This window comes from Saccopteryx leptura, chromosome 5 (genome assembly GCF_036850995.1).
Source record: "Saccopteryx leptura isolate mSacLep1 chromosome 5, mSacLep1_pri_phased_curated, whole genome shotgun sequence".
Lineage (NCBI taxonomy): Eukaryota > Metazoa > Chordata > Mammalia > Chiroptera > Emballonuridae > Saccopteryx > Saccopteryx leptura.
In genome coordinates, this window is record NC_089507.1 from 197,137,364 (window position 1) to 197,158,005 (window position 20,642).

A 20,642-nucleotide genomic window follows, 5' to 3' on the forward strand; every position below is an offset into this window, starting at 1 on the left:
CAGGTGCAACAAGCCTTACCTCAGGGCAAGACATTATGAATGGACCTGCTGGCCAGATCAATAGCACCCGCAGGACAATTTTTAAAACAAACAGGGTGTAAGGGACAAGCTACAGTAAGCATCACAGGCTGGCAGGGGGCCTTTCCACACATGAAAGGAACTTCCTTTCTGGTTCCCTCTCCTCGTGGAAGCGGCACCCCTTCACACACACATACCCAGGGTCTCACCACAAGGCTGCATGAAGCTGTTCTGCATAAAAAGCATATACATCCCACACACACAGCGATGCTGCAACCCTTAAGTGTAAACAGCCTTGGTTCTTTCCGTCCAATTAAGAAATCTTCCCATGGCAACAGCAACATTTGTTCTACAAAAGCAACTTGTCTGGAGTCACCGGCAGCAGCTGAAGCAAACCTGTGCTTGTCTGACAAGCACTGAGCTCGTGTCTGGACACACGCGAGGATGGTTAGTCTCCCCGGGGTGTGTGTGGGTCACATCTCCGGGCTCACTGCTCTACCAGAGGGGTCTGCGGGAGCCCTGAAGACGGGGCCGGCGAGTGAGAAGCTGTAAAGCCTGTGGAAGGAAGGGTCTTAAGGGCACAAGTCTCCAGCTTTGGAGGCTGATGAAAGGGAGGGTGCACTAACAGTGAGCAGACTCCACCCCTGCGAGGCGCTGGCACAGGTGGGCGCCTGGTGGAGCCAGAGGACAGAGGGGGCAAAGCTTCCCCCTTGTCCCTGAAATCAGGCCCCCTGGAGAGCAAACTGGCACACTCGGTTTGTTCTGATTGCTACTTAGGAAGCATTTAATCATCCCTTTCATGAAAAAGGGCCAGAGAACCAAATCTGACCTCCTTCCTACTTTGAAAGGCGTTTGAAGGCTCTGACCCACGACGGCCAGATGCCACCAGCTTGCGGAATAGGAGAACCAGGCTGCATGGCCTGCCCTCTGGGCCAGGTGTTTCTGTCGTCTCACTCTGATTTGTAAGGGTCCCAGAGCAGCAGCTACTTTCCAATCTACGTGTCAGAATGAAGACGGAAACCTCCAGGGACAGAAGGGCAATGAAACCTGCCGAGCGACTCTGTTTGTGTGACTTAAGCTGCAGTCACTGCAAGAGGAACCCCTGACGGAGAAGACTAGGGACCCGGGCAGGATCCCACCCACGGACTAGAAAAGACAGCTCTGGGTACGTGCTTGTCACCGATGCAGAGATCAGGGATGGCAGAGGCTGAGCAGGTATTATTAGTGAAACAAAATGTTTTTCTCTGCCTCCTTTATGATTTTAAAATAGAAATACTGGAATGCCAGTAATACTGTAAAATGCAGCTGTCGCAGGCATCTTTTTCTCTCAAAAAACAGTCCTCATTTTTTTTGTTTAATCCAAAGAAAATAAGAGTGAAATGTTTTCAAGTATGAGATCAGTTAAGAGTTTACAATGTGAAATGCCACTTGTTCATTCCTCTAATATCTTCTATTTATTTGATGAGAGAGGGAGACAGAGAGAGAGAGAGAGAGAGAGAGAGAGAGAGAGAGAAAAGGGGAAGAGCAGGAAGCATCAACTCCCATATGTGCCTTGACCAGGCAAGCCCGGGGTTCTGAACCGAAACCTCAGCATTCCAGGTCGACGCTTTTCTTATCCACTACGCCACCACAGGTCAGGCCACTTGTTCATTTCTCACGTGGGAGAAAATAAGTGAGTCAACCTTGAGGCCATGTCCAAGTTCTCAGTTGCATTTTGTGCCAATAATAAAGATGTTATTTTTGTTGTAGTTGTTTTGAGTGGATATCCGAAAGTTTCACTCTTCATATCAAAGTGGTTGAGATAATGCATTTTAGGAAAAGGCATGTTCTGATTAAGACATCTCTTTCATCGGAAAGAACTGTCTTTTAATTTCAAGTTAGTCTAATATTATTAGCTTAAACAGCTCAAGAAAATACTGTGTTAACTTGCAGGGTGCTTTTGGACATCATTCTGAGCCCAGAGCCCAGCCAAAATAAGATACAAAATTTTCAATGCTGTGCTATAGGGACTTATTTTTTTAGGACAAACATACAGTATATCGAGAGAGCACCTGACACTCCTGTTCTGGGGTCCACACTACTCTGAGGCACTAAGCACCCCGATTCCACACAAGCACTGAGCACCCCCCTTCCCGGCCAGGCTCAGCAGGAGGCTCGTCACTGTCTGCTCCGTGCCCCCATGCTGGGGTCCCTGTGAGGCAGGCACTGTCAGACCCCCGTCTGCAGACCAGAGAGTGGGGGATCCGTCTGCTCCGTGCCCCCATGCTGGGGTCCCTGTGAGGCAGGCACTGTCAGACCCCCGTCTGCAGACCAGAGAGTGGGGGATCCGTCTGCTCCGTGCCCCCATGCTGGGGTCCCTGTGAGGCAGGCACTGTCAGACCCCCGTCTGCAGACCAGAGAGTGGGAGATAAGTTGTTTAATCCATGTAAGCTAGGATTAATGATCTAAACAGTAATATTCTAGAATATATGGCAACATATTTTAAGTTTGTCTTTAAAGATGCCTGTTCATTATCTATTTGCTCATGGGAATTGGAATTACCTTTTTTAAAAAAAGTATAACAGCAGAAAGAGTTTACATGGGATGTTGTCAACTCCCCCTGAAGAGTCTTTATAACAAATTAAATGCTATCACAATGAAATTCAAATGCCCTTAAATGAAGTGTGGTAGCAGTGATACTCGATACCAAATCGATATTGCTGACTTCTGTTTTTGGCTGTTAGGGCTTGTTGAGGGCAGGGAGAGACTGCAGAAGGCAAAGAAAAGGAGGAAAACTTACTGGCCCTAATTAGGATAGTGATGTTTTTTGAAACTACTCATTGAAAGTATTTTATGCTTGGACAAACACATAAAATGTAAAACAATCCCATTCTGAGAACTGTAATTGGACATCATTTCTGTTATAGAGATTCTAGCACTATAAAAAAGGGAGGGGAGAAAAAATATTTAAATACCACCCTTAACCATAACTTCGGTGATTATTTCTACTGAAAGATATTCTACACTATCTCTTGGATGTGATATGTCTTCAGTGAACTAAATGTATAATTTTCAAAACATTATTCAGCCTGACTGCTGGTGGTGCAGTAGCATTGACCTGGGACGCTTAGGTCCCAGGTTCAAAACTCCAAGGTTGCTGGCTTGAGCATGGGCTCATCCAGCTTGAGTGCAGACTCACCGGGTTGAGCACGGGATAACTGAAATGATCCCATGGTCGCTGGTTGAACAAGGGGTCAGTGGTTCGGCTTGAACCCCCGTCAAGGCGTGTATGAGAGGCAATCAATGAACAACTAAAGTGACACAACTACAAGATGATATGCTTCTCATCTTTCTCCCTTCCTGTCTGTCTGTCTCTCTCTCTCTTGCTAAAAATCACCCCCCAAACAAAAAACACATTATTCGCCTGACCAGGTGGTGGCGCAGTGGATAGAGCATCGGACTGGGATGCAGAGGACCCGGGTTCGAGACCCCGAGGTCGCCAGCTTGAGTGCAGGCTCATCTGGTTTGAGGAAAAGCCCACCAGCTTGGACCCAAGGTCGCTGGCTCCAGCAAGGGGTTACTCGGTCTGCTGAAGGCCCGCGGTCAAGGCATATATGAGAAAGCAATCAATGAACAACTAAGGTGTTGCAACGCGCAATGAAAAACTAATGATTGATGCTTCTCATTTCTCTCCATTCCTGTCTGTCTGTCCCTGTCTATCCCTCTCTCTGACTCATTCTGTCTCTGTAAAAAATAAATTAATTTAAAAAAAAAAAGACTTCTTTAAAAACAAAACAAAACACATTATTCATTGTTTGGAAGCTATTTAATTTTATTGTACACTGTATATATTTTAGTGATGCTACCTACAAAATGATGCTGATGTGGAGGACTAAAAGCTTAGTAAAGTATATAAAAGCCCAGGAAATGTAATTTAAGGAATGACAGCACAGGAAGAAAAACCTTAAAATGCGCACACGCTCTCTCATACACACAAACAATTTTAGAAGAACTTGTGTTTTCAGTAATACACAAGCAAAGAGGACACTGGAATGGGGAAAACGGGTCTGGTCTGGAAAGGTTTTTATCTGCTTCTGAACATACACGGAGACCTGCCACTCTCCTGAAGCCTTTACAATTAACAAATATTTTCAATATAACCTTTTGTGGAGGAAAACAGTAGTTCACAACCCAGCAGGACTGTACTTTCTTATGACCTGCATGCTCCCTCAGCCTTGGGTAACAACACATTTCTTGGAAATGGACTTAGTGCAAGTGACACGTATAACACTTACACTTGGACTATGGCCACAAAGCTGACTTCATGATCTAAAAACAAACACACAACAAAATCATCACCAAAAACCAAGGCTAGGAAATGTCTGCAGAACTGAAAATGGTGCCCCTCACTATTTAGAAAGGAAAGACTGCGGGCCCTCCAGAGCGGACGCCTGTGGGACTCGTCCCTTCTCCACCAGCTGTTCAGCGAGAGCAACAGCAGGACCCGCACATTCAGGTTCAACAGCGGCGGACTCTGCAGCTTCGCTCAGCCTGGCTGGCTCCTCAGTGCTTGTGTGGAGCAGTGACGACAGAGCTACACCGGTGATGACACAGCTACCCCCGGTGACGCGAGCTTCCACACACAGGGCATTCTGGTGCACGTCTATTTCTTTTTTTTTTTTTTGTATTTTTCTGAAGCTGGAAACGGGGAGAGACAGTCAGACAGACTCCCGCATGCGCCCGACCAGGATCCACCCGGCACGCCCACCAGGGGCTACGCTCTGCCCACCAGGGGGCGATGCTCTGCCCCTCCGGGGCGTTGCTCTGCCGCGACTAGAGCCACTCCAGTGCCTGGGGCAGAGGCCTAGGAGCCATCCCCAGCGCCCGGGCCATCTTCGCTCCGATGGAGCCTTGGCTGCGGGAGGGGAAGAGAGAGACAGAGAGGAAGGAGAGGGGGAGGGGTGGAGAAGCAAATGGGCACTTCTCCTGTGTGCCCTGGCCGGGAATCGAACCCGGGTCCCCCGCACGCCAGGCCGACGCTCTACCGCTGAGCCAACCGGCCAGGGCCGTGCACGTCTATTTCTAAGTGTTAACGGAACCCGAGCGAGGAGGCAGACTCAGGTGGGCGACTGTGAACAGGGCACTGACAGGACCAGAGGGAGGAAGGCGGCAGGGCAGCTCACGTGGGTCTCTGTGTCAGGGAGGAGAAACACGTGCCCGTTTGACCCTGAAGGACAGTGGATTACACACGAGACTTGGCTTCATTTAATTATTGAAAACTACTGAAAATACCCCCTGGGCTCTGGGGATTACATGGGTATAATTTAATTTGTCAGTGAAGTGGGACTAACATTTCTGTGATGGGACCAGAATGTTTCACTTTGACCATAATTTTATTTTTATTTTTTTTACAGAGACAGAGAGTCAGAGGGAGGGATAGACAGGGACAGACAGACAGGAATGGAGAGATGAGAAGCATCAATCATTAGTTTTTCATTGCACGTTGTGACACCTTAGTTGTTCATTGATTGCTTTCTCATATGTGCCTTGACCGTGGGGCTACAACTGACCGAGTAACCCCTTGCTTGAGCCAGCGACCTTGGGTCCAAGCTTGTGAGCTTTGCTCAAACCAGATGAGCTCGCGCTCAAGCTGGCGACCTCGGGGTCTCGAACCTGGGTCCTCTGCATCCCAGTCTGACGCTCTATCCACTGCGCCACCGCCTGGTCAGGCATGACCATAATTTTAAAAACAAAAACCAAGACGACAAACCAAAAACCCCTTAAGTACAGGAGAATAGTTAACACATGACAGTGCCCAGTTTACCTGAAGCCAAAATTCTTAAACGAGAAGTAGTTAAAAAATTTACTTTCATTTCATTTCAACAAGGTATTTTCTTCCTGCTGAATTTCTATTTTTATAAAAAAATTTTTTTTTTATAAAAATGGTTTTCTTTTAGCCTGGCCTGTGGTGGCGCAGTGGATAAATCTTCGGTCTGGAATGCCAAGGTTGCCGGTTTGAAACCCTGGGCTTCCCTGGTCAAGGCACATACAGCAAGCAAGCAACGAACAACTAGCATGAAGCAACTATGAGTTGATACTTCCCATTCCATGCTCCCCTCTCCTCCTGTCTCTGTAAAATCAATAAAGTATTTAAAAAAATGGTTTTATTTTAGAGACCAGATTGAACTGTGTTCATTATAGATTTTTTAATTTATTCACTTTTAGAGAGAAAGGAGAGAGAGAGAAGGGGGAGGAGTAGGAAGCATCAACTCCCATATCTGCCTTGACCAGACAAAGCCAGGGTTTCGAACTGGTGACCTCAGCATTCCAAGTCGACGCTTTATCCACTGAGCCAGCACAGGCCAGACAAAATGTGAGCATTATAAGGCCCTGGCTGGTTGGCTCAGCGGTAGAGCATCAGCCTGGTGTGCGGGGGACCCGGGGTTCGATTCCCGGCCAGGGCACATAGGAGAAGCGCCCATTTGTTTCTCTACCCCCCACCCCCCCTCCTTCCTCTCTGTCTCTCTCTTCCCCTCCCGCAGCCAAGGCTCCATTGGAGCAAAGATGGCCCGGGCGCTGGGGATGGCTCCTTGGCCTCTGCCCCAGGCGCTAGAGTGGCTCTGGTCGAGGCAGAGCGACGCCCCGGAGGGGCAGAGCATCGCCCCCTGGTGGGCAGAGCGTAGCCCCTGGTGGGCGTGCCGGGTGGATCCCGGTCGGGCACATGCGGGAGTCTGTCTGACTGTCTCTCCCGTTTCCAGCTTCAGAAAAATACAAAAAAAAAAAAAAAAAATGTGAGCATTATAATGATGGTTTTGTGTTGATAAAAACTAGTCTGTAATTTATAAAAATGGCTTTAAAGGTATATACTACAACGTTTCACATTAGGGGCATTCAACACACTTTTACTGAAACAAACCAAGTTGCAAAAACTCTCAGACGTTGCTGGTGGGAATGAAAAATGGTACAAGCTGCTCTGGAAAACTGTGGCCAGAAGTTTCTGAAAGAGTTAAACAAACATCCACAGAGGAGTCAGCCATTTATCCCCAGAGAAACAAAGATAGAAGTCCGCACAAAGACATGTGCACAAATGCTTACAGCATCTCATAATATCCTAAGACTGGAAGCACTTCGTGTCCACCGGCAGGTGCACGGATACATGGCGGGGCATGTCCATGACAGAATACTGCTCAGCAATGGGAAGGGGGCGGTGGGGATACAATGTAAATGAACTCCAGAGTCACTATCTGGAGGGAAATGAGCCAGGCAAAGTGCAGGGTGTGAGTCCGTCTATACAAAACATAGAGCATGCCAACAGGTCTGCTGTGACAGCATGTCAGTGACTGTCCACGGAGGGTGGGCGGAGGGGTAAGGGACATGCCTGTCACTGTGACTGTGGGGACGGTTTCCCAGGCGCAGACACACATAAAAACTGACTAAAGCAGGGGTCTCCAAACTTTTTACACAGGGGGCCAGTTCACTGTCCCTCAGACCATTGGAGGGCTGCCAAATACAGTGGTCCTCTCACTGACCACCAATGAAAGAGGTGCCCCTTCCAGAAATGCAGTGGGGGCTGGATAAATGGCCTCAGGGGGCCGCATTGCGGCCCGCGGGCCGTAGTTTGGGGACGCCTGGACTAAAGCATACACTTTAAGTATTAGTACTTTAATAAAGTTGGGGGGAGGGTTTACAACACCCTAAATTCTATCTGTTGTTATTTTAGGAAGCTTAAAGAAAAACATTTCAAACCATGGTAAGAAGGCATTTGGAGCATACAACATGAGTCAGCTGCAAGCCAGCAAGCCTGGGCTTCTCCTGTGCACAGCCATCTGCATGTCCATTTTTCTTTATTTAAGGAATCCATCACCAGAGGAATCGGAAGAGAAGCTCACCTACCCGGCAGTAGTGGAATGCGGCTTTTATCCAGACGAACTGTGTTCAGCTTTATTTGAAGGCAAAGAGGCAGCCTCCCAAGTTGCAAAATTTTGTAAAAACACTCATAAATCGGAAATACTTGCTCACCTACACACAGCAGGAAACTGCTCCTGGATGACCCAGGGGTTGCATTTCATATGCAGACCCTTGTCTGCAGAGGAGGGCAACTTCTCTCTGGCATATGTTATAACTGGTCATAAGGAGCTGGCCATGTTTGTGCAGCTTCTCAGAGCTATTTATGTTCCTCAAAATGTTTATTGTATTCACATTGATGAAAAGGCCCCCCAAAAGCATATGACTGCTGTGCAGACCCTGGTTAAGTTTTGAAAATATTTTCATTTCATCAAAAAGAGAGAAGGGGGCTAATACTGGCTTTTTAAGACTACAGGCAGAAATTAACTGTATGAAAGATCTAGTCCAGTCCAAATTTCAATGGAACTATGTCAGTAATCTTTGTAGACAGGATTTTCCAATCAAAACCAACAGAGAAATCATACACCACATCAGAAGTAAATGGAATGATAAAAATATCACTCCTGGAGTAATCCAACCAGCAAACATTAAATCCAAGACAAGCCAAAGTCCTCCCAAATCCACCCCTGAAGGGAATGTCTATGTATCTCCAAACAAGGGATTCAAGGAGGAACCACCCCATAACTTAACAATTTACTTTGGAAGCACTTACTATGTGCTAACGAGGAAGTTTGTACAGTTTGTACTGAGTGACATCCGTGCAAGAGACATGCTTCAGTGGTCCAAAGATATTCGCTGCCCAGAGCGACATTACTGGGTGACTCTGAACCGAATAAAAGGTAAGAAAACTCCAGCAATACGCTGTGCGCGCAGATGAGAGGCAGCAGTAGAAGTTAATTCTTAATTGAAGATTCTTTCTATTTCACTTTTATGTGGCGTGGTCAGTACTTCTATACTTGACAAGACCTACCACTAGGGGAGTACAAGGGCCTGAAGTTCGCTGAGACAGCCCTGTTCCCAAACCGCCTGGCTGTCTTTATCCCCTCTCCAGAAAGAAGCATTTACACATCAAATAGAGCCTTTTGAAAATTCTGAGTGCAAATATTTGGAAAGTTCTTCATCCCCTCATTCACTTAATAAACACTACTGGGTACCAACTAGTACTAGGCATTGTGCTAGGGGCTTCTAGAGAATAAAAAGACCTTATTTAAAAAAAAGATAAGGAAGAGCCCATGGTCCAGCAGGGAAACTGCCACATAGCCACCGATCACACTGTGATGAGGTTGCTGGGATAACACGGTGCCCAGCAAACGGGGGAAAGGGTGAGCAGGCGGGGTCCACCGAGGAGCAGTCACTCTGCAACTAAGGTTCCTGGGAAGGCCCCCTCCAGGCTGGCGGGTCAGGGTGGGGGGAATAAAGGCACACGACAAAGATCAGCTCTCCGGGAGTGGCCTGAGCTTGGTCTTAGCAGGACAGGCAGGCAGGGACATGTCACAAGAGAAAGTCTGGGTCTGTACTCCCAGCAGTGACAAGCTGTGGAAGGGCTGTAAGCAGAATAACAACTAACTACACTCACGTTTCAGAAAGAACCGGAGGGTGCTGACATGACACATGGAGGGAAGGACCCTAAACCACCTCATTTCCTCAGCTACTGAGAAGGAATAGCTGGTATTTGTCAACAACTCACTGTGTGGCAAACTTCTGCTTTTATCTCTTTCAAGGCTCGTTCAGAAAACACGCAGCCACAGCACCGCAGGAAGCAAAACCTGGAGAAACAGTCCAACGTGGAGAATGAGTTCCATGATAATTAAAAAATTATTACCCACATTAGCAATTAACACTTGTTCAGTTTACACAAAGGCCAAGAACCACAAAGAAAAATAGTTATGTTTGGTTCCATTTCTATATATGTAAATTAAAGCCACAAACATAGGCAATAATAGTACCATTCCTGTGACCTTGCTTTAAGCCTCTGGAATAAAGTCTTCCCTATAAATAAAAATAAATAGATTTACAAGAACACTATAAATGTAAAAAGTCAAAACACAGAATAAGTACTCAGGAAAAAATATTTTAAACATATATGTGGTTCAGAGTTTATGAATATTAAAAGAGGTATCAAAAGTAATAATGACAAGAAAACAGAAAACTGGGCAAAGGCATTAACATGTGGCTCACAAAGGAAATACCAACAGCCAACACATGTGACAGGCACCTATACTCAATGATTAAAGAAGTGGTTTCAAAACGACGACATAATGCTTTCCCTCTCGGGCAACAACAAAGGGGCTGCAGGAACCCAGGGGCTGATGTCTGTGGAAGCAGCATGTGAGCTGGTGGGTTGGGAGTACAGAGCGGGGACACATGTTAGGAGGACAGTGTGACAGTGCCAGGTGGAGCACTATACTACAAACAGCACTGCCTGGGACAGGGAAAGAGAGAAAAGCACCTAAATGTTCATTAGCAGGGGATGGCTGAGAAAATTATGGACACTCATACAGTGTTTAAAAAATACGGTAAATCTCTGTGTAAGACCATAAAAACATGTTCAAATTAGAGAAGTAGCAAAAAAAGCTTATAAAATATGTATGATTCCACGACTGTTTGATAACTCCGCCTGCAGAGGTGTAGGGAAGTGGGCTGTGCTGGTGTTGGGAGGGTCTGTAGGGGACATTAAATACCTCGTGGCTGATACTGCCACCTCTGGAGGCCAGCACTGGGGGAAACGGGCGAAATGCACTTTCACGTTTTACTTTACATACCCATCTAAAAATTCCACATTAGAAGTTTCTCCAGTTTCCTGGATTACAGCAGCTGCAGACTGCCCTGACAAAAACCCAACTCATGACACTGTATTGAGTTCATTAAATGTTGTTTAGGACCAAAAAAAAATCCTATTCTACAGATGCATACTAATTATTAGTACTTTAGGAAACTGTTTTTCTTTAAACAAAGGCTCAATGTTTTTATTATACTACTAGCTCTTTTATATTTTTCTATATATTTAAATCTTTATTAAATATACAAACAAATGAATTTTCTAGTGCAAAGGCCCTACTAGGAGGAGGGCAGAGCCAAAACAGGCAAAGCTGATTACTGGGAAGAAAAAAAGAGGAAGAGCAAACGAAAGGGAGAGAACTGGAGGAAGCCACAATCAGAGCAGCGGGCTCCAGGTAATCCCTGCTCAGGACCTGGGAATTGAGTTTGTCCTGCTAAGTTCCTCTTCTGGGGTGAACCATGGTTTTCTTAAAAAGAAGTGGGAAGTCAGACACAAAAGGTCACATACTATATGCTTCTATTTATATGAAATACTCAGAATATGTAAAACCATAGAGACAGAAAGCAGATTGGTGGCTGCCAGGGGCCAAGGGAAGGGGGAATTAGGTGTAAGAGACTGGTTCCCAAATATTTCCTGCTTGACCCAAATAGTGAACTTTAGCTTTCTATTTTATTATTTTTAGCTTTATTTAGGTATAACTGGCGAATAGAAAATGTGTATATTTCAGGTATACAACCTGATGATCTGATACACTCACACCCCGTGAAATGATCAGCATAATCCAGCTAACTAACACGTCCATCACCTGACATAGTCACCACTCCACAATGAAGAGAGAGGCCTAAATGACTTAAATTCAGACTATCTGAAGAATAACAGAGTCGTAAGGTTATTCCGTTTCTGAGCAGTTCCTCTCTCTGGTGTGTTTTGCCACGTACAGCACACATACATCTGACAGATGAATGGACACAAATGTGCCAGATGGACTGTGGCTGTTTATAGTTTATAGTTTTTACTTACTTAAGATGCTTTTCTCCCCTTTACTGAGTGAAAATATACTACCTTTCAACATGCAATGTGTTAGATGGAAGATTCCATCTAGACTACCAGCTATTAAAGATATTTGTAAATGGTGGAAGAGTTGAGAGCTTCGGCTTAAGAGACATTCTATACAAAGACACCTACTAACCTTTTCAACATTCACATTTTTTAAGGGAGAGACATACAGATCACTTACATTTTCTTTTTTTTTTTTTGTATTTTTCTGAAGCTGGAAACGGGGAGGCAGTCAGACAGACTCCCGCATGTGCCCAACCGGAATCCACCCGGCATGCCCACCAGGGGGGCGACGCTCTGCCCACCCGGGGCATCGCTCTGTCGCGACCAGAGCCACTCTAGTGCCTGGGCAACCGGAATCCACCCGGCATGCCCACCAGGGGGGCGACGCTCTGCCCACCCGGGGCATCGCTCTGTCGCGACCAGAGCCACTCTAGTGCCTGGGGCAGAGGCCAAGGAGCCATCCTCAGCGCCCGGGCCATATTTTGCTCCAATGGAGCCTCGGCTGCGGGAGGGGAAGAGAGAGACAGAGAGGAAGGAGAGGGGGAGGGGTGGAGAAGCAGATGGGCGCTTCTCCTATGTGCCCTGGCCGGGAATCGAACCCGGGACTCCTGCATGCCAGGCTGATGCTCTATCACTGAGCCAACCAGCCACGGCTACATTTTCTATATAAATATTAACCTTAAGATTTCTGGTGCTCTAGCCAGAGGATATTTTTTTTTTTTTGTCAGAGGATTTTTAGCTACAAATGCAAATCATACTGTTTATTATCAGGTGGGCCTTCAGCTGACTGACCAATCACACATTCTATAACACTTTCCACTGCATAGTTTTTAACAAGGATAGAAAAACTGATGTTTGATAGGAAACATTTGCCCTTTGCTTTCTTGCCCATAGGGACAGATCAGATAACCCAGCCCAAGTCTCATGAGCATCATATAACAAATTTTAAAAATCCCTCTTTACCTCAGGTTCTTCTGCTCCGAAGAACAGAAGGCCACAGACAACAGAGGTGAGTGGACTTGGACGCCACGTTACAAATGGCTGACAGGACGTGAACATGGTGTCATGATGAGCACCGCTGCTTCTACGGTGCTGCCCCGACTGAAGGACACCTTAAAGAAGTCCGTGTGAGCGTAAGGCTCCGGCGCAAACCCTACCAGTACCAGTACTGACTACTAGTACTTAACCAGACTGACCTGTGTCGGCCATTCATCTCCAAGCCCACAACTGGGCAGATGAAACGTGCCCGCTGGAGGTCATCGTGTTTGTCACCTTTTGTGTTTCCTTTATCCCCTTCCCAGGCGGGGTTGTCAGAAAGCCTTAGTTCTGTCACATTCTGTGAAAAACCATCAATATTTTAAGAACTTATTTGATAAATGGATCACCATTAGCCTTCATAACCACCTACATCAACAGAGAAATTGTTATTCTATTCCCTTCCATTCAAACCTCCTTCCGAACTACTTTCCTTTGGCCATCAATTAACATGGATATAAAATTAAACCATAAATTGTAACAGAAAACATGATTTTTAAAATTCACTAACTAGCAAGTAAGTTAATTTCTATTTCACAAATATTTTGCTCTTTAAGGAAAAGTAACTTTGTTTTTTGTTTTAGGTGAGATGAGGGGAGATAGTGAGGCAGACTCCCGCATGCACCCTGACCAGGATCCACCTAGCAACCCCATCTAGGGCTGATGCTTGAGTACCGAGCTATTTTTAGTGCCTGAGGCTGATGTGCTCCAACAGAATTATTGTCAGCACCTGGGGCCAGGCTCAAACCAATTAGGCCACTGGCTGTGAAAGCGGAAAAAGAAGAGGAGGAAGAGAGGGTGAGGGGAAGAGGAGGGGAGAGAAAGGGGGAGTGGGGAAGGGAAGTGGAGAGAGGGGGAGTGAGGGAAGCAGATGGTCACTTTTCCTATGTGACTTGACTGGGAATCAAAGTCAGGGCGTCCATGTGCTGGGCCAAGGCTCTATTTCCTGATCCACCAGCCATGGCCAGGAAAAGTAACTTCTGACATGAAAAATCACTCCACCTAAAAGGAACATTTCTTTCCATGCTCATGAATGCACACAGAGGCTATTCCATATTACTGACTACAATGTTTACTTAACAGTTGAAGAGACAGTAAAATTGGAGGCCATGGTCTAATGAGTCCAGGGCAGAATATTAGCCAGAGAATACCATCATATTCCAAGATTCAGCCAGTTAGGTTTTCAAAAAATTCAACTTTGCAAGGAGTGACTTTGCCCCACTCTAGCACTGGAGGCATTTTTTCATTTTTAACCGCACCTGTCTGATTTCAGCACTCTGGAGAGCAGCTGCGAGGCTGAAGGAAAACCACCATGCACATGGTAGGCTTCTTGGTTTACAGCTGGATGTGTCTCACCAAGGACTCTGCTCAGAATGTTTGTGGACTAGTCACTGACAGTAATGATAATCTTGTACGTCTGCATCACTTTACTTGAATTTTTTGTTTTTACAATTCAGAGACTCTTGGAAGAAGCATTTTTTGGCATTAAAATGAAAAGTTCAACCACATAAATTGAATACTGTAGTTAAGTACAGAATTGTATAAATACATTTCAACGATAATCACATTTTTTAGATAACTATGTTAGCATGGATTTTTTAGGAATGAATTTTCTTCCCAAGGCAAAAGATGACAAAAATAAGCAGTGATTTCTATTATACTATGATTCGCTACATTTCAGAATTACTAATTTGCCTGAAATGAACATATCCTATATCTTGTAATCCCTCCCAAAGAATTAAAACAAAAAGCCTAATATAATAATAAAACATTCAAAAAGAAATAGAAGGAGCCTGACCAGGTGGTGGTACAGTGGATAGAGTGCCGGACTGGGATGCTGAGGACCCAGGTTCAAAACCCTGAGGTTGCCGGCTTGAGCACAGGCTCATCCAGCTTGAGCATGACCTCACTAGCTCAAGTGTGGGGTCTCCAGTGTGAGTGTAGGATCGTAGACATGACTCCATGGTTGCTGGCTATGCTGGAGCCCCCGGGTCAAGGCAAATATGAGAAAGCAATCAATGAACAACTAAGGTGCTGCAATTACAAGTTGATGCTCCTCACCACTCTCCCTTCCTGCCTCCTGCTAAAAAAAAAAGAAAGAAGGAAAAAAAGAAACAAAGAAATAAAAAACCCAAAGCCTTAGTCTAGGAGTCAGGGGCTCTGGTTCTGCTTTAGGCCTGGCTGGCTCTGTGGTCTCAATGAGCTATTTAAATGAAGGAGAGATGAAGTCCTAGACAAGCTTAATGGCTCTCAAATTCTTCACTACTTTTCTGATTTTCCTCCCATTGACCAAATGTGAAAATTTTGTCCTCTCAACAGACTTCCTTTACTAAATACTTGTATTTCTACTTTTATGAAAGAACTTGAACTGCCAATCAGAATTTCTAGGCAGCAGGAGATAAAACCATGATGATTTAACAGTGGTCCTTTTATAAAATTCTCTAATTTTATAAAAGTGTCTATAAAAGTGAATAAAAAATTCAAGTAACTGAGTTTTAACTACAAAAATAAGGTATCCCGAGCCTGACCAGGTGGTGGCGCAGTGGATAGAGTGTCAGACTGGGATGCGGACGACCCAGGTTCGAGACCCTGAGGTCGCCAGCTTGAGTGCGGGCTCATCTGGTTTGAGCAAGGCTCACCAGCTTGGACCCAAGGTTGCTGGCTTGAGCAAGGGTTAGTTACTCGGTCTGCTGTAGCCCCAAGGTCAAGGCACAGATGAGAAAACAATCAATGAACAACTAAAGTGCCACAACGAGAAACTGATGATTGATGCTTCTCATCTCTCTCTGTTTCTGTCTGTCTGTCCCTATCTGTCCCTCTCTCTGACTCTCTCTCTGTACTTTCTCTCTGCCTCTGTAAAAAAAAAAAAAAAAAGGTATCCCACCATTTATACAGTACATTAAGAGTTTTCAAAACTCTTTGACGCATATTAAATCCTAACAGATTTATAATGCAGAAAGTACAGGTGTGGGACCTTCTGGCTTGAGCTTTAAGTGACTATCCCAAATGACACGTTTGTTAGCTGGCCTGGTGGGACTTAAATTCCAAATATCTGAGTTCAATCTAGAATATACGTATATGAATTCTATAAGATAACCCTTAACCACTGAGACCCTTGGAGCACTTTGGAATCACCTGTCTTACCTTAATGCTTTTAATGTGAGATGCTGCCTTCTCAAGAGCCTTTGCAGAAGACTTGTCCAGTAAAAACTCAATGACGGCATCTTTGTTATAAAGTCTGCAACAATAAAGATTAGTCAAACCATTCTGCCAACAATGAACCTTTACATAAAGGAAGACTAAACTGAGTACAATCCAAAGACATTTTACATTTGATAATAGAAATTCCCAACCTCACTAAAAATGTAAACTTATTAATCCTTTCTCAACTATTTCCAGATACAAAGAAAGAGACTAGTTTAAAACAAGGGTTGCAAACTGGCAATCTGAGGGCTGAACGTGACTTTAACAAGGATTTTTAAAAATTGAAAATTTAATATAAAAGCATATATTTTTAACTTTTTCTGAGTAAGAAAAGAAAATAGGAAGTTCTAGACTCACTAGGCCCACATTCTTTTTTTTTATTTTATTTTATTTTTTGTATTTTTCTGAAGCTGGAAACGGGGAGAGACAGTCAGACAGACTCCCGCATGCGCCCGACCAGGATCCACCCAGCACGCCCACCAGGGGCGACGCTCTGCCCCTCCGGGGCGTCGCTCTGCTGCGACCAGAGCCACTCTAGCGCCTGGGGCAGAGGCCAAGGAGCCATCCCCAGCGCCCGGGCCATCTTTGCTCCAATGGAGCCCCGGCTGCGGGAGGGGAAGAGAGAGACAGAGAGGAAGAAGGGTGGGGGGTGGAGAAGCAAATGGGTGCTTCTCCTATGTGCCCTGGCCGGGAATCGAACCCGGGTCCCCTGCACGCCAGGCCGATGCTCTACCGCTGAGCCAACCGGCCAGGGCCTAGGCCCACATTCTTGAACTGCCACAACTGGCTGGACCTACCCCTTTAGACAGGACATGAACTCTCCCAGCTTCCCCAGACCCCACCATTCCCAATGACCCCACATGGCTCTTCCCTACATTTACGTTTATAACTTGACTCCTATCAACCCCTGTATTAAATACACCAAACTGAACAGATAGTGTAGAAGTATGTCCACAGGGAATGATAACCTACACTTCAAAAATCTGCCTGCACTAATTCACATTTGATGAACCAAAAACTGCATTTACACGTTAAAATTCTTTTAAAAATCATTTGATAAAAACTTGTCTTGATTAAGGAAACACACCTGCCAAGTTCACAGGCAACTATTGGTCGTCTTAATATTTCTTGACTTAGAGCACAATAGTTCCATTGGGCCACCAATTCTGCATCTTTGTCAATCTAAAAGAAAAAAAAAACTTTTAAATTATTTTTCATCTCTGAAAAACATATGGTCCACAGTTCTATATATAAAGGCTTATTCTGTATTATCGCACTGTGATGACTGTTTTTTTTACAAAGATAGTGACAAAAGAAGCTGGGATTTGAAAAGTCAAGTAATCAATACTATGTCAAAGTCCCCTGTAAACATGACACCTATGTTGAGACAATTTACATCAAGTTATTAAATTGCTTATGCAAACTACATGTAAATATTAATATTTGTATCTTAACAGTAAATTAGGGAAGCCATACAGAAAAAGCAAGCAGTATGGATTAATTTCTAGCAATGGGAAAGGCTCCAAAGTTTCAGCAGAATTTAAGGACTAAGAACTGAGAAGATAGGCATTCTTATTTAAAAGTTCAGCACAAAATCTATTTAACTATAACATCACTAATTTAACAGATTTTTAAAAAAACTGTTCACTAGGGGGCATATCAAATCTTATCCACCGTATTAAAATCTGAGAATCCAGATGCTGACATTCCACAACCTTCGAGTGACAAATATTCCATGTCCCACTCTTTCCACCTCCTAAAATGCCAAGCCTGAACAATGTAATCAGGTGGCACATTTGGGAAAAAATAGAAATAGAAAAAAGTCCCTTAAATTTGATTTTTTTGCAGCAAGAACTGCTTAAGTATCTGCTGTGTTCCAGACACTGTATGTACTAAGCTGTTTCTTTTCCTTCATAAACATCCTGTGCCTCAGAATTTTTACATTTGTTGTTGAGGAAAATGAGGCATCAAGAGGCCACACAGCAAGAAGATGAAGGGCCAGAATAAGAGCATAAGAGCAGTCTGGCACTGGAGACCATGCTTTTTACAGGGACAGAAAGAGAGTCAGAGAGAGGGATAGATAGGGACAGCCAGACAGGAACGGAGGGAGATGAGAAGCATCAATTATCAGTTTTTCGTTGCGACACCTTATTTGTTCATTGATTGCTTTCTCATATGTGCCTTGACCACAGGCCTTCAGCAGACGGAGTAACCCCTTGCTGGAGCCAGCAACCTTGGGTCCCAGCTGGTGAGCTTTCGCTCAAGCTGGCGACCTCGGGGTCTTGAATCTGGGTCCTCTGCGTCCCAGTCAGACGCTCTATCCACTGTGCCACCGCCTGGTCAGGCTGGAGACCATTTTTTTAATCGCCACTCTCTATTATTTCTAACCGAACCAAGCCAAACCCACACTATTGCAACTGTTAGTCTATCATCGCCCAGATCCAAAGCCACACGTCGGCAATTTAAAGAGCTTTTATCAAAATTCACACTGCGGTGGAGCACGGAGAAACCTGCCAGCAGTGAAACACTGTATGAATGAGGTGCTTTACCTGCCTTCTGTTATTAAAAAGCAATTACTAGTCTTAACTTTGAAATCCTGAGTAAATGAATGGGAATCTTGGTTTCATTATTTACAGGCTGTGAGAGCCTGGTCATAGTGCTGGCAAAAGTTCCCTGTCATAGCATGGAAATGGTATATAATTTGATCAATTACCTGTGAGAATTAGGAATTGTTCACTCTTTCACTAATTCACTATCCTGTATTTAGTCTGCTAGAAATTCTGATACCTGTAGAGACGGAAAAGGCACAAACTCTGCCACCAGGAGCTTACTGTCCCGAGACCGACATTAATCGACCACGAACGCAGTGTACAGGGGATAATACAGTTTTAAGAGGACGACCTGGTCTCACGGGGATAAGGGAACGACTTGGGAAGACTGCCCTGAGAAATGATGCTATTGTATAACAAAGCTCGATAGACAACAGCTGTCACTTACTAGCGTTTCAACTTTCTCCTTTTCACTTTCAATTTCCATGTGTGCAAAGTGAAGATAATGACAGTATGCACCGATGTGAGAACAGCACAAGGCACCCCATACTTCCGGGTGAATGGCAAGAGCAAGCACGCAATAAAGGTCCGTTGTTAATTTTGAGTTCTTAAATAGGATAAATGAGCTCAGCTGTGTGTGGAAACCGATGGGCCCCAAACCAACCCCCGCCTCTCCGCGCTCCAAGGAGCTCTACCATCCCCAGACCCCGCCGGGCCCAAGTAGCTGACCTTCTCAACCTTCTTAGGCCCCTTCACCAGTTCGTGTCTCTTAGGGATTGTTCCCCCGTCGCAACCCATCGCAAGCCGGGTGTCAGAGTCAGCAACAATCCTCCACAGAGCCAACTTCCGGGGTCTCTGGCGACGGCTTCAGTAACTTCCGGCGCGGCGCTGTGACGCACCACGCTAGTCGCGACGCAGCGGGGCGGGTCCGTTGTCCAGTTTTGGTTGCCATAGAGAGCGTTGCTAAGCGCTGGGCGTGGCCCCGCAGCGTGGGTTGCCAAGGCGCTAGCGGGTCCTCATGGTAGGCCCTCCTGCTCAGTATTTCCTCTGCTGCCCCCAGACGACCTGCCCTTGCTTCTTTCCGGTGTTTGCTGAACTTCTGCGGCACAATCATAATTGCTCACCCACTCTCCCGGGGTGGGGGAGAGACCCAGGAGCACCCGTGCTCTTCATCCGGTCCCACTCCAGCCTGACTGCAACTGGTATATCCCTAGACTGAGCGGCTTGCGGGAAAGGGCTGCTTTTTATTGATGCAATTAGTGATGCATATAAATGCTACTTATTATTCCGTTAATTTTTATCTGTTTTAAAAGGGAACACGTTTGCTGAATGTCAACTGTGACCTAAACACAGCAAATCCTGTGAAATGATGTTATAGGTGATTCCGGAGGAGTAAGAGCCTTTGTTTAAACCTGAAACTTCCTGATACTGTCATGTATATTGTACATATATTAAATTTTGCATAAAGTTTGGATACATACGTTTTTATTCACAGCCTCTTGAAGTCTGAAAAATGTATATTTATTTAAAAGCAGGTATAGTTAACAGACAGATAAAATGATGAAAGGTAAGAGACAGGCTGTATCATATCTACAAGGAGAACTCAAATCCCTGGCAAAAGTCCTGCTAACATCCATGATAGTCTGCTGTCATGCTCTGGACAATCTATTCTGTTCACTGGGCAACAATTTTTTTTTTCCATTTTCTGTTGCATGAAGTTTTAGAACTTTTTCTATATATTTCTGCATCGCTGATTCCAAATCTGAAATCTGTTTTTTGGTGCATGCTCTAGTTTTTATGCGATTTTAATTTCTTTTTGTTACAGTTAATGGCATGCATTGTTTTTTAAGTTGGAGTTAAAGGGCAATGACTCTTGGATTGAACATAACCACAAGGCAATTAATGTTTTACAAACATCACTTTTACATAATTGTAGTTTTTAAATGTAAAAAATTATTATCTGATAAAAACACTCTCTTATTTTGTTTTAAGATTGAATTATGGCTTCTTGGAGTTGGCATAAATGTAAGAATAGTCCTGACACCTTCTGTTATACATGTGGCTGTTACACACTTCAACGTCAAAGGTGCAATATTAGGCCCTGGCCGGTTGGC

At 44.9% G+C, this 20,642-nt stretch overlaps 2 protein-coding genes across 2 annotated transcripts in view; one reads left to right on the forward strand and one right to left on the reverse strand.

Moving 5' to 3' along the window:
* Nucleotides 1-19,402, reverse strand: part of RTF2 (replication termination factor 2) — a 28,022-nt gene extending 8,620 nt beyond the window's left edge. Inside the window, exons 1-5 of the mRNA XM_066387434.1 lie at nt 19,258-19,402; nt 17,067-17,161; nt 15,920-16,013; nt 12,937-13,076; nt 9,590-9,668 (exon numbers count right to left, since the gene is read on the reverse strand). Of these exons, the coding sequence (XP_066243531.1) occupies nt 9,590-9,668; nt 12,937-13,076; nt 15,920-16,013; nt 17,067-17,161; nt 19,258-19,326 (477 nt within the window). The 5' untranslated portion in view covers nt 19,327-19,402. The remainder of the gene's footprint in view (nt 1-9,589; nt 9,669-12,936; nt 13,077-15,919; nt 16,014-17,066; nt 17,162-19,257) is intronic.
* Nucleotides 332-9,568, forward strand: LOC136406986 (beta-1,3-galactosyl-O-glycosyl-glycoprotein beta-1,6-N-acetylglucosaminyltransferase 7-like). The gene is given in 4 exon segments (XM_066387433.1): nt 332-1,183; nt 7,718-8,249; nt 8,251-8,741; nt 9,486-9,568. Coding segments are annotated over 3 exon segments (987 nt in total). The 5' UTR covers nt 332-1,183; nt 7,718-7,773; the 3' UTR covers nt 9,506-9,568.
* Nucleotides 19,403-20,642: the final 1,240 nt, after the last annotated feature.